This window comes from Liolophura sinensis, chromosome 13, assembly GCF_032854445.1.
Source record: "Liolophura sinensis isolate JHLJ2023 chromosome 13, CUHK_Ljap_v2, whole genome shotgun sequence".
Classification (NCBI taxonomy): domain Eukaryota; kingdom Metazoa; phylum Mollusca; class Polyplacophora; order Chitonida; family Chitonidae; genus Liolophura; species Liolophura sinensis.
In genome coordinates this window covers 12,674,965-12,688,332 of record NC_088307.1, presented here as the reverse complement: position 1 = coordinate 12,688,332, position 13,368 = coordinate 12,674,965, and the positions used below count along the sequence as shown (strand labels likewise).

The 13,368-nt window shown below is 38.7% G+C and overlaps 1 protein-coding gene across 2 annotated transcripts; it reads left to right on the top strand.

Moving 5' to 3' along the window:
- The first annotated feature begins 3,285 nt into the window (after positions 1-3,285).
- On the top strand, positions 3,286-12,775 carry LOC135480109 (pre-mRNA-splicing factor 38B-like). Of its 2 annotated transcripts, XM_064759866.1 has the most exons (7): positions 3,286-3,414; positions 4,893-5,136; positions 5,620-5,688; positions 6,361-6,512; positions 6,918-6,978; positions 9,329-9,582; positions 10,413-12,775. In XM_064759866.1, the coding sequence occupies exons 2-7, from the start codon at positions 4,981-4,983 to the stop codon at positions 10,867-10,869; spliced, it is 1,149 nt and encodes a 382-aa protein (XP_064615936.1). In that variant the 5' UTR covers positions 3,286-3,414; positions 4,893-4,980; the 3' UTR covers positions 10,870-12,775. The 2 variants fall into 2 exon arrangements, with proteins under 2 accessions (XP_064615936.1, XP_064615937.1); XM_064759867.1 differs by lacking the exon at positions 3,286-3,414 and having other exon boundaries at positions 4,893-5,011.
- Positions 12,776-13,368: the final 593 nt, after the last annotated feature.

The window sequence follows — 13,368 nt, the reverse complement described above, 5'->3', positions numbered from 1 at the left end:
GTCTGCTTTATCATATGGATAAGATTCACGGAATTGTGCGATCAGTGCCGTGCCATACAAATCCTCACCAGTTTTCACAGAAGAACTCGCATATATAAATGTTAATAATCTTTATGTGAATGTTTTGTCTGCTGAAGGTACCAGCTTGTCCAAGGTATACTACCAAGCTCCGTACACTTGCCAGTAATATTGTTAATTGTTGTCAGTCAAGGTAATTATAGATGGCAATGTAGGCACCTACGATAAATAGGTTGTGATTATTTATAATTTGTATAAATAATTCACAGTATAATTGTTAGAAGATGATATAAAGATAATGTTCTACAAAACAGAAGATAAGTGAATATGCAATAAAACAATGAGACAGTGGTATGTTATATAGTTACCGTTAGTTTACGAAATAAAAGAAAAAAATTGTCGAAGATGTTTGTTTCGAAGAGATTCATTTTATTAGGTTTGAGGGATGCTCGTAATCATTGCATAATTCTATATCATTGTTGCACTTTCTGGACACTGAAACAGCCACTTGAAGGTGTTATTGGCTTTTTCTTTTTATTGGATTGACTTTTTCGACGGCCGGCGGTTTTATTGGCGCACAGAGGAAACCGTGAAGTTCCCAGGATAAACCAGCAAACTCTGGCATGTTACTGGCGAACTTTCGTTAGATCACAAATCTAATACAAATTCCTTGTCATCGTAAAGCATAACAGTTGTTGTTGAAACGTTACTGTCACTACATAAACGAAGCGGCAATGTAAATACGGGTCAAATTTCATTAAATTCATTTAAGATGGAGATCGGGTTTTACGTTTGGGGACTATTTACGACTCGGTTTAGGGCGATCGGTGAATCGGGTATATTGCTGAGGTTGTTTTTATTTTTTTTTTCTGAACTTTTATAAAGACAGACGTCCACATCAACAAATTAAAATTTGTGCTTGTTTTCCGATGTATTTTGTTCGTGCTTAGCGTTCATTGGCTAACACGTATTACTTTTCACTCGAATCAGAAAACATGAATCGAATCAACTGATTCGAATGGCAAGTCGTGAAGAGAGTGCAATAAACGGTACAAATGGTACGCCTCCAGTTCTACACGTAACAGTGAATGGTTTCTTTTTAAGTATAACAACACGGGAGCCTCTCACTAACGCGGTCTCTGTGAGTTCAAGTCCAGCTCATGCAGGCTTCCCCTCCGGCCACACGTGGGCAGGTCTGACAGCAACTTGCGTATTTCCCTCGGGCTCTGCCCGGTTTTCTGCTACCATAATGCTGGCCGCCGTCGTATATAAGTGAATATTCTTGAGTACGGCGTAAAACACCTAATTAATAAATAAGTAAATAAATACATAAATGCATTAATATAAAGTATAAAACAGAACAGCGTGTCCGGGGTAAACCATCGACCTCGGGCAAGTTACTGACGAGCTTTCCCAGATGTCATATGCAAATAAGTTGATCGCTTATCGACCCCAAGGCCACATGAACAGTGAGAGCGGAAGCATATATGAATTCTTTGATTCTGTGGATGGTCGTGGGCTTCCCCTGGGCTCAGCACGGTTTCCTCCCACAATGATCAAATAAAAAAATAAATAAATAAACAAATAAATATAAGGCCTGATTTTCTGTCATACCGTGGCTGAAAGACTTTAGGACATAGCGTTCAACTTTGGCTAAATAGCTAAATGATTAGAGTGTTACACCCTAAATATTTTGAATTATGTGACCGCGGCCAGCATCTTGATAGGAGGAAAACAGACGAAAACCCGAGGTCGTCCGCAGGCTGTAGGCAAACCTTCCCATGTGCAGTACAACCGGAAATGAGGCCAGAATGGGACGGACTTCAACTCACAATGATCGCATTAACGAGAGACTCCTGAGTCGTTAGCACGGTATCAGCACTGTATTGCCCAAGGAGGACACCATTAGGCTTAACAGGCTATAGTCTACACGTCGTTATGATGTCAATGTAATAAGTACCGCGCTATATGATACAATATTGTTATGACGTTTATCCAAATCTACGAAACCGCGGGTTACACATATTTTTTTCTTCATTATATTTAATTTTTCCCATAAGAAAAATTTAAAAAGAATATAGAAATATATATATACTCTGTACAGTTCCCAGGAAATTTTTTTATTGCATAAACTGTCCTTTTTTCAAAGATAAAGGCAACTAAAAAAAAAGAAAAAAAAAACTATATCCCGAAGGGTAAATGAATTTTGATTATTGAGTCAGTGACTCTGTATGATTTAGTTCTTCGCAATAAACAGCACTATATTGTGGAGGGAGAGAAATAGAGGATATTTTATTTATTTATTTTATTTATTTGTTTGTTTATTTATTATAGAGTTCATAGAGTAATGTTTAACATGCATGTACGCTGCTGACCTACTTGTACTTAATCAATATCTCGTTTGACCAGGTATGTCCGGGCATTTTACTCTAGAATCGCTTCTATATTAATTGAACCACATTATTTTAGTAATATCATCGCCTATGGACTTTTAATTTAGTATTGCCTTTCACTGAGGTTATAAGTTCACGGTGAAGGACTTAATACGCTATAGGGTCTACACGCTTAGGCCCTACACGCGCATGGTAAAAGTACATCAGTCGGCCAACACCAGTTTAGAATTCAAAATGAGTCTAGTACGAAGAAATGACACTAGACGAAACGACTTGGGATATAAAATCACAGGAGGGCTCTTTTACTGAGGGTTATTTTTAAGCTTCAGGTTTCTTCAGTGCATGTAACAACCTGTGAAGTGTTTGTTGTTGGGCTTGCTCATTGACCCAGTGTTACAGTAGACCTACGTGCCATTGTCACTATTGGATTGTAACCTTGGCTTGGGGGACTTTTGTGGTGTTCACATGAGGGAAAATGACCAATTACAGGCATTGAACTTCAGAAAGAAGCAAAAATGCATGTAGCCCACCGGTAGGCCATATCTAGGACTAATATAACTGTATAGGCATATTAGTCCCAGGACAAATATAGGCTTCTTTTTAGCTGAGGGACAAACGTGATCTGTAGACAGTTTAAGGAATTCTTTAGGAATTAAGTTCATAGGATCCGATTCATCAGGCTAGGGAATACATTTTTTTTTTTTGAGTCCTTTTATATAAGTCAGACATTCCTTTGACTTGTGAAAGCAAAAAAGGCATTTTGGCCAGAAATGAGTTAGCTCCGCAACTAGTTTGAGGGCAGCACTGTAAGCCTAACGTCCGACAACTCAAGCACTTGACAGAAAACAGAAAGTTGTAAAGTTATCTCCCCTTAGAGCAAGATTTTCACGGTGGCGCTCTCGGCTAAACGTGCGGAGGACGAAATTTAGCGAGGAAGTGAGAAGCTTAACAAAAATTCAACGAATATTACTAGAGTTTGGAAAGTCTTTCGGTTAGTGATTGGGTAAGTGGAACATTAAATGTTTGGAGTTTAAGAGGATGTCAGTTATAACCAATACTGATGTGCTAAAATGCTATATTTCATTACATGAAAGAACGTGCTTCTACGTCGAAGAAGATATACAAAAATGGCGGAAAATGAAGATATGTCTTTGGTGTGGATTTAATGCGTATGTGTGTGAATAATTTTGTGCACTAATCCCGCTATTTTCATTTGAAATGGTTTTTACCATAATGTTCATTATTTAAAACTTTTTTTTTGATATATTGATTCACAAAAATAAACTCATAATGTGTGATCGTCATTTGTTAATTTCCGAGTGAAGAAAAAAAAAATAGAAATTTTCAATTTCGTCAGGGCATCAAAGATCCTGTTCTCAACGATCAACACTGGTACATTATGTATTCTGGCGTGAATGATATATTTGCCATCCGTTACAGTTTACTTTGTACTTAATTCAAAACTAGTTCTGAGTTTGAACGCTTTTTATGATGATGTTATATTCATTGTTTTTTTGTTTGTTTTTTTTGTGTAAAATTTAATGGAACCATTTTTTATTTCTGGTAAGTAATGCCCATGGAAAGGTCACACAGATGTGTAATTACACAGAAAGAAGCAGAATGCTCTGCTGAATTAAATATATGTTTCATTGAAATTCTGCAGTGGAAATCATTCCCCTATTGAAAGATAGTAAACACACTGGAAAAACTGAAAATGTCAAGTAGGAAGTGTTCCTTTGAAATGTTGCTTTTTTGTTGACCATGAAAAGCAGCCGAAACCTCAAACTTCAAAGGGCTGATGTAGCTAAAAGGTGAAATTTGACAGTGCTTGGTAGACTGAATATGCATCTCGCATAGTCAGATGTGTCGGCTCAACGGGATTGTTAAGCAGCTATGGTAAAATCAAGTGTTTTAGCTGTGTTTGTTCAGAATTTGTTTCTAACCTGGGCTTACTATGGTATTCACATGAGAAAAAAATTACCAGCTGACACACATTGAATTTCAGGGTGAAGCAGAGCAGCCAACATTACCTGTAACAAAGAGCAAGTTTGGCCAAATAAACCATGAATCTAAAGCAGTAAATATTAGAAAATATGCATTTTCGTGATAGATATGGTATAGTGTTAAAGCTGTGAATGGTTTATGTTTCAATTTCTGGCCAAATTGTATGGTTACTTCTCACTTTGGCAGTGCAGAACCATGTCAAGTATCAGCAAGAAGAATCACCTCACATTTTTAGATGGTCACCGTAACTCTGATATTGAGATGTTTCTCATCCGAGTGCTGTTATTTTTCTCTTCAGAAAATCTGTATTTTTTGTTCTTGTTTATGGTTTATTTTTGAAAAAATTTATACCTGTAAGTAGTGTAGTTACACCTTCATTAATATATGCAGCAGTATACACAAAAGTACTTCTGATTTTCAGTCTTTTCTCCATCGACTTGTATTTCATTTTCTCTTTTCAACTTCTGTATGTTGTAGAAACTCTACATTAGATGGGCAGATGATCTAGCAAGGAGGAGATTGCATAAGCCAGTGTCTGAAGAGACTGAAGTGCCAGCTGGGCAGTATGGCCCCTAACAACCCCTTACCTACATGGGGTAATGAAAAGACAATGAATTTAAACCCTCTTATTCTAACAAATATTCAGTCCTCCCCTTACTTCAAAGTCAATTTGTATGAGTTGAAGACGTACCATGAGGTCATTGATGAAATCTATTACAAGGTCAGTACAGCAGCCAGACTTGATCTTGTGGCCACGCCTAGCACACCAGTTGAGGATGGCCCTCACGTTTGCACTCTACTTCGACCCTGGAAGGACTCGTATACTCAGTACAAGCTTAAAACACCCCGTTATACACCCAATTCACACACCCCTGGTGCAGGCTGGCTAGGCCTTAAGATGAAGTCTGTTTAGCAATAGCTTGGGAAGACTCAAGCATTTAGAAATCATCCATTTTTCTTTATACTGGATTTCTTTGCTTGGCATTGTGAACATCGGAAAAGTGATTCAAGAGAACGGAAAAAGAAAACCAGAAAAACAGACCTTATGTGAAAGATCTATTTATTTTTACGTGTAAAATTATTTTTTTTGTCTTTTGATAACTGGTGAAAGCTGTATGTGGGTTGTGTTTGTGTGACAGGTAAGTATTTTTTTATCTGATATGTTTGCAGTTTATTATTCATGGTTGTGGACTTGTGTTGTCAGGTGAGCCATCTAGAGCCATGGGAGAAGGGCAGTCGGAAGACGGCGGGGCAGACAGGCATGTGTGGAGGGGTATGTAAGAAAAGGGTATCCTAAAATCATCACTGTATGGTCCTTAAGGCAGACTGACCAGAGTTATTTTGAGGTTTTCTTCCCCGCCTCCCCCACAAAGCAGGTCTCTTCAATTCATTTACGACTGGCCCTGATAGCACAGCTGGTAGAGCTTCCGCTCAGGGAGCAATAGATCTAGAGTCAATCCTGGGTTGAGTCACACCTAAGACCTTAAAAGAGGAAGTTGTAACTCCCTCGCTTGGCGTTCAGCATGAAGTGGATAGTGCAACGACTGGTTGACCCGTATTAGTATAATGGCTCGGGCGGAGGGGTTTACTTGCCTTCTTTAAGTCGTCTCAGTGAAGCAGCACTAGATAAAAGAGCGTTACGACGATAAACCCCAAGCACTCACTCACCCACTCACTCAATGCATTTACAGAAAGGCCTTCCCTAAAAATATAACGCCTTGTTGATTTTAACCTGAACTTATCAGCAAGAAAAATATGATACATGTATGTTGGTACACAAATTTTTTTTTCGTTCTGGCTAATGAAAAAGATAAGCACTTTAAGGAAACTTAACTGTGAGAAAAAAAAAGATCTAAGCTGAAATATAGTAGGGCATTTTTATTGGAGAGCCTCGAGAATTCTCCAAAGTGCTTCTTGATTGAAGATGTTATTCTTTATGTTGCAGGTGCGAGGTGTGGGTGCAGGGGGCATTGTCTCAAGTGCTTACTGTTTACTGTACAAGCTGTTCACATTGAAGCTGACCCGTAAACAAGTGAATGGTCTCCTCACACACTGCGACTCCCCCTACATCAGGGGACTCGGGTTTATGTACATTCGGTAAGTCATCAGAGTGTACTGTGTCATAGACTGCTTTGTAGGGCTTTTCTGTTCTCACCCAGTATGAGGTAATCAAATCTATCTCAACTTGGGTATTTTTCGAGTCATATTTTGGATTCCTTAGTTATCTGGATGCCCTTGGGGGGATAGCTTATTTACAAATTTTCTAAGATCAGAAATTGTGATTGCGTCCTACATTTTGGATCATACACATTGCAGTAAAATGCTGTTATAGCAAACTAATGTGGTCCCCCACTCCCCCCTTTAAGGTGGTTAATCCTTGTAAACCAAAGGGTACATGTAAAATCCATGTTAAAATATTTCCGGTATATATCATTTCTGTGTTCGTGTTTTTTATTTTTTTTTAAACCTATTTTTTTCCTTTTGACTTTACTTTGCTTTTAGGTACACTCAGCCTCCCCAAGACTTATGGACATGGTTTGAAGAATATCTTTTTGATGATGAGGTATGTTAAACAGTAAGAACAGAAGAATAACACCCACACAAATAAAAAGAAAAACAGAAGGCATCAGTTCCAGTATTTTTTGTTTCAACCTCACATTTTGTTTCCACCAAACCATTTTGACACCACTTTCAACCAAGCACACAGTAAGTAACACATACATACATTTCACCCTTGCTGACTGATGTGGCATCACTGAGAAGCCTACAGCAGATCATGTATTGGTGAGTATAAAAAGGATTTTATTTAGCTCGGTTTTTCTTTTGTCTTTTATTATTAATGATCAGATTATTTAATAGATTAAAGAATGTAAAGTTTACGTGATGCCGGTACAAGCAGTTATCCCTTGAATTTAATCCAGTACATTTTTGGACTGCATTGGTTTATGACCAGCTATTTTGTATCTTTAAAACACACGAAGGAGGTTGTTTCCGTGAATGCAAATCAAATTCTGATTCATGTTTTGGGCTTAATTGGTTGGTTTCATACCCACCAAAAGGAAAAAAAAAAAAACAAGTGGAAAAAAACAAAATTTCAATCGTAGTTTTGCGCTTCTGCATATGTCTGTGTTCCCTTTGAAATATCTAATCCAGTTAAAACCGGTCATCTATTGTCTAAAATTTAACTATCTCATTTTATGACAATACTGTGTATTTCCGTTTTAGTTATTTTCTGTACTTTATGCCTACAGGGTGTTGCTCTAGTTCAAGACGTGCAGTTTAGGAGGATGCTGATGCGGTTATTGCTCACCTATTGCCCTTAACTTGTCATTTACTTACCAGGATGTCTCACCTGTAATTAGGCAGACCCTGGAACATGCATTACCTATCAGGCAAGACCTTCAGCCTACCACAGGATGGTTTACCTTTTAGGATTTAAACATGTGGAGAAGCTCTTATATTTGTGCGAGTGTGTGTGTGTCTGTGTGTTGGAGGAAAAACATTGATAAAGACTGATGTTGAAAATGTTTATGATAAGGCGTTTTGGGAGCTTTCAGATCTACATGCAAATGTGCAGGACGTGTAGTTTTGCTGGAAAAATTGATGACTACGTGTCTGGGTTTAGGTCATGGAGATCTTGAACAAATATCCAGCTCAGACCCTATTTAGTTAACTGATGTTGAAATATGGTTTGCTGTGGACTTGTGTATACTTGTGTTGCGTAGTGGTACATTGTGGACAGATTCCTAATATAATACCCCAAATTCTTTGATGAGGACTTAATGTGTGTAGTCAAGATCTTTATGCCATAGATTCTTTGGTTTAATGTTAGGAAATAAATCAACTTTTATTAAAACCTGAAACAAATTGGGTAAAGGTCAAGAATCAAAATAAAGCTAGCTGGTGAGTGTCAGCAACATGGTTTATCAAAAAAACATTTCTCTTTGTGTACAACCTGGCACTACTGTATCATCGATACAAAATGCAATAAATAATATTGTGTACAGGGATGGCTGGGCTGGGCTTAAGAGATTGAAACACAGTGTATATGTGCATTCCTAGACAGTGATTGTCGTCCAACATGTTCTAAAGAAGTATTCGTATACGCAGGTTTCATATTTATATTTGCGTTTCGGATAGTGAAACTTAAGACTACCAAAATTGTTCTGCCTGATTTTGTTTTCTCGACTTGCAGTCTAAAGTTGTGAAAAATTTTTTGTCCCCAAAAGTTATAAATAATAGTTTTAGCTTAATATCATTTAATAATAAATGAACGCTGATTTTTAATTTGCACATTCACATCATTCTGTTAGTGAAACTGAAACTGAAACTTAGTAAAATAACAGGACAAGCCTTTCCTACAAAGCAAGATGAAGCAATGACCCAGGTTAGCACTTGTGTAGATCACCTCGTTGTTAAGTGTGACTCGAAACTCTTGGAAAATAGCCGAATGAAACAAAAGTAATGACTTGATTTCCGATATTGATGGTGTCTTTCCTTTGCCTGTCTGTCTGTCTTTGTGTTGTTTGACATGTTAGCTGCCATGGATTGGCTAGAGCAAAACCCTTGTTAACTCTTCTTTCACTTCTGTGAAGGACTTGTCAGTAATTGCCAGTCTGTGGGTGATTTCACATTCTTTCCTTTTCACATGTAATGTTCACGGAATCACTAACCTTATCTTAAATTCTGTATAAAATTACTGTAATTTTATGTCCCATAATGGAGCATGATGGCCTGGCATTATTTAGATATTTGAAGGCTGGTATTACAATACCCCTTAACTGATTTCACAGTCGAAGAGGAAAATAGGGGAGGTAACCCATTGATGGCAAATATTGCAAGTGTCCGTCTTATAAAAGTGTTCTGCCTAAAGTGTTGATACCCGTGTTCTCTGACTTGCTCTCATTGACCAGGAGGTAGACGTAAAAGCAGGTGGGGGCTGTGTGATGACGATAGGAGAAATGCTGCGCCAGTGGTTGATGAAGCTTGAATGGTTCAGCACTCTCTTCCCAAGAATTCCAGTCCCTGTACAGAAAAGTTTAGACGCAAAGTTACGATCTCTGCCGGTTGCACAGCCCGAGCCTGAGCCAGCACCGGAGCACATCCCTGATGAGAACGTGTCGTTTGGAGAAGCCGAGAGACAAGCCAGCATGAGAGACGGAAACAGGTGTGGGGGCATAGCTTTCAATACCTTAAATTGTGGTTGTTATATAGTCACGTCAGGATAAAACGTTTGCTCAAAAGGTATTGATATTGCACTAAAGTGAAAAATCAATGTGAAGAGATACGGTATCAAAAGTTTGACCGACTGGCCCAGGCTATGGGATGTACAGAGTTCATTTGACCAACAGCTGACAGAGATCGGCCTAAAACTTGCACATTGTTTGCCTTTCTGGTTTTCTTTTCCTGGCATAGTGGTCCAGTTATGTCTGCTGCCAAACCCAGTATTAAAACTGGATTCAATGAAGTCCGCAGGTTCATCAGTAGGTTTAAGTATATATGGTACTTTGCCAGCTGCAGTAGTTTGTACACCTGTCATATCAGTAAAATTTCCTGAAAACACAAAAGTTTCCACCCACCATAATGCTGGCCGCTGTCGTACAAGTGAAATATTCTTGAGTACGGCGTAAAACACCAGTGAAATAAATAAATAAATAAATAAATAGATGAAAACACCAAGTAAAGAAATAAAATTTTCAAATTTGCAGAGAGTATGGGGGGCCTTGGTGACAACCGGCCGTCCAGAATGCTCGCAGAGCCATTGCACGGTTTGTTCTTCGAAGACCTTGTTTTCCACCTTTATGGCGGGCATATCTGTAAGTCACAGTGGACAAGAGGTCAGTAACTTGCCACAGGTTCAAATTTCCTCCCCAGTTTCTTCCGGGCACAAAACTGACCTCCTAAGAAATGCCAAAAATTTAGTATCGCGTTAAACAAGCGCATAAAATGAATACATTGCAGTACATTGAATGTTTGTTCTTCGTCATTATTTTGCAGAAGTCCTGTGGATGACAGTAGAAAGCCGCGCCCTGTGCATCGCTCCCCTCCGCCCAGCAGATCCCCCCATCGTCGCCCCTCCCCTCACCGTCGCAACTCCCCCCATCGTCGCCCTTCCCCTCATCGTCACGCCTCTCCTGCGCGACGCACAGGCACCTCACGGCACTCTTCACCTCCTCGACACTCTTCAAGCAGGTCAAGTGATTTCTCCCGTGAATTGGCTCGCGAAAAAGAACGGCAGAGACGAGAGCGGGACGGCTCGCGAGAACGGAGGCGATCTCGCTCCAGAGAGCGCCATCCTGATCGTCACCACGATCGACGATCAAAAGACTCTGAAAAACGCCACAAGCATAGGTCCAGATCCAGGTCAAGGTCGCGGGAACGACGGAAAGACCGAGAGGAACGACGTGAGCGACACGGTCACCGCTCACATAAGTCACGCAATGGAGATTTCTAATTCTGGATAGTATTTTACTTCGTTTTTACGCTTGAAGAAGATTCCCACTATTTTTGTTTTCGGGCGAGGCAAATTCAGGTATTCAATTTGTCTAGAATGAATTCCAGTGTTTTTGATGCATGTGTGAGTCTACCTGAAACCTTGCATTGTCTTGATTTAACCTAGACCTGACCCGATTGAGGTTCGGCCAACACAACTGTTCGGATTTAATTATAAAGCCTTAAAAGTAAGTTCTTTACTGTTACAGTGCCTACTTATCTGTGTAATTACTGTCCACGTAGGTTGACAAACTGTAAACATCGCAACAATATTTAGTAGTTTTAAACATCCATCATTATATCAGCATGGTTATGAAATAAATTATCTTATGTACAGGGATGAAACAGTATTTATCAAGATTTGATAGATGACAGTTCCGGTAAATTCTCAATGGTCACTGTCAAAGGTTCGCAATCTTAAGAACAAGTCAGTCCCAAGTAAATGTACAAGTTGACTTACTGTGTCGATTTATGTGTAAGGAAAGAATATTATTCAGGGCAATCTTGTACATATCATATTGTAAAAATGACGAAAATGTCAAATGTTCTTTGTATTGATTCTCTGAAGAAATGCAGAAACCTGTTTTAAATGTTCTGTTTTACATACACTTCCAAAGTTCAAGCTATATCCTTATCTATGTCGGACATTTAAATGCTTCCTTTCATTCATGTGACGGTCTTTTTGACGCTCATGGCTAAAATGCATTCCTGGAAATGTCAGGGAACTATATGACGTCCACGATCTGTAGACGTACTGAGAATATTTCAAATAATTGTCTTGGTCTGGAAAGATTTATGGTTGTAGTGACCTCCAAAAAACAAGACAATCAGTATAGAGGCTAACGAGGTGTAAGAAGATATTCCAGATGTCCTCAGTATGCTAACTTTTTTATCCTTACAGCTCGTGGGTGGAAAGCAATTTCTGCAATATAATTTGCATGTGTTGAACAAGCTTTGTCAAATATATTTAATGTTTGTCTTGGAACGAAATTACAGTTTATCGTTCACATAAAGGAAACAAACAAAAAAAAAAATATTCACTTACGAACGCGATGTATTATGAAAATATTTTGTCCATTCTGGCCTTTTACTGTCTGATTAACCTGCACCCCATAACAGTACCCTGTATTATACGACATTTTATTTCGTATTCAGTATCCGTTTTGTACTCGTTATAGACGTTGCATTTCATTTTAGTTTCAGGTTATAGGTTTCAGTGCAATTGAAAAAAAATAGTGTCGTCCAATTTAGGTGCGTTCTCCTGTTTTAATTTCAATTTTAAGTCAAGTTTCATACATGAAGAAAACGAGGGCGTTTTAGTGTCGATGCACTTTTGACCATTTCGCGCATAGATACATTGGGCGTGTTTAAAGGTTCGTCTTGTCCTGATTTAACCCCCAGTATTGATAACAGTACATCATTCGTGTGACAAGGATTATATTGCGTAGACATGCATCAAAACTGTCTTTATCCGAGCATTATTTTTAATGAAACTTGATGAAAATATTGATACATTGGGCATGTTTAAAGGTTCGTCTGATTTTGATTTACCCCCCAGTATTGGTAAGACTACATTAGTCGTGTGACAAGGAGTATGTTGCGTACACATGCATCAAAACTATCTTTATCCGAGCACTCTGACGCCTGCAATACGTGCTGTAGACCACATATCGACCAAGGCTGCCTGGTGAGTCGGAGATTCCACTGGTTGTATGTTGGAATGTTTGCTCAGTCACACATGCATGTTTAGGGCAGAAAAATACCGATTAACAATATTTGACGCCAAAACAATTGGGTGCCATTTAGGTGAGTGGGCTGATAGGTCGTTTAAAAGCTTTACGTCTCCGTTTTTCATTATACGTGTTAAAACGTGATCAGCATCGTAGGTAATAGCTGGTAAGGGGGAATATTCCTTATAACGCTCTTTAATTTATATGAAGAACATGTTTTACTCGAAACCATCAAGCGGAAGGTGTTTAAGTAGTCTCTTCTAGGAACTCAGTTCAGGTTTTGTTTTGCTGTTTTGTATTGTGATGTCGCAGAACTGGCAGCCGGCGAAGTCCGAATGAGCCAGCATGCTTCGAAGAGAACTGCATACAGTTAGAAATACGTAGTTCTTCGCATTTCTGTTGTAAAGCAGGTGGCTTAAGAATTCTTTCCTTGAGAAGGTGAGGGATTTCTCAAACTCATAGCCTTTTTTCTCTTTTCAAATTCCCTGGTATTTAAATGGTCACGTTCCAGATGCATTTGTGCTTTAGCTTGACTGACCCCTTTGAACAGTGTGATCTTGTAACCTGAAATGTGAGTGAGCAACATATTAACGAAATTGAATGTTATTGATACAGTAGCTGCATATACATAACCTCTTAACACTGCGTGTTTTTTTTTTGTTTTTTTTTTTATTAATGTTTCACGACGCAAAAATTAATTACATCTTTGGTTTTAATCATATTCGCACAGG

Bases quoted from the DNA above. Each gene is read 5' to 3' on its own strand.
- LOC135480109 (XM_064759866.1), top strand. From the start codon at position 4,981: ATGGCCCCTAACAACCCCTTACCTACATGGGGTAATGAAAAGACAATG. The intron at 5,137-5,619 runs GTCAGTACAGCA...TTGTGTTGTCAG, and splicing joins TTGATGAAATCTATTACAAG to GTGAGCCATCTAGAGCCATG. The intron at 6,979-9,328 runs GTATGTTAAACA...CTCATTGACCAG, and splicing joins AATATCTTTTTGATGATGAG to GAGGTAGACGTAAAAGCAGG.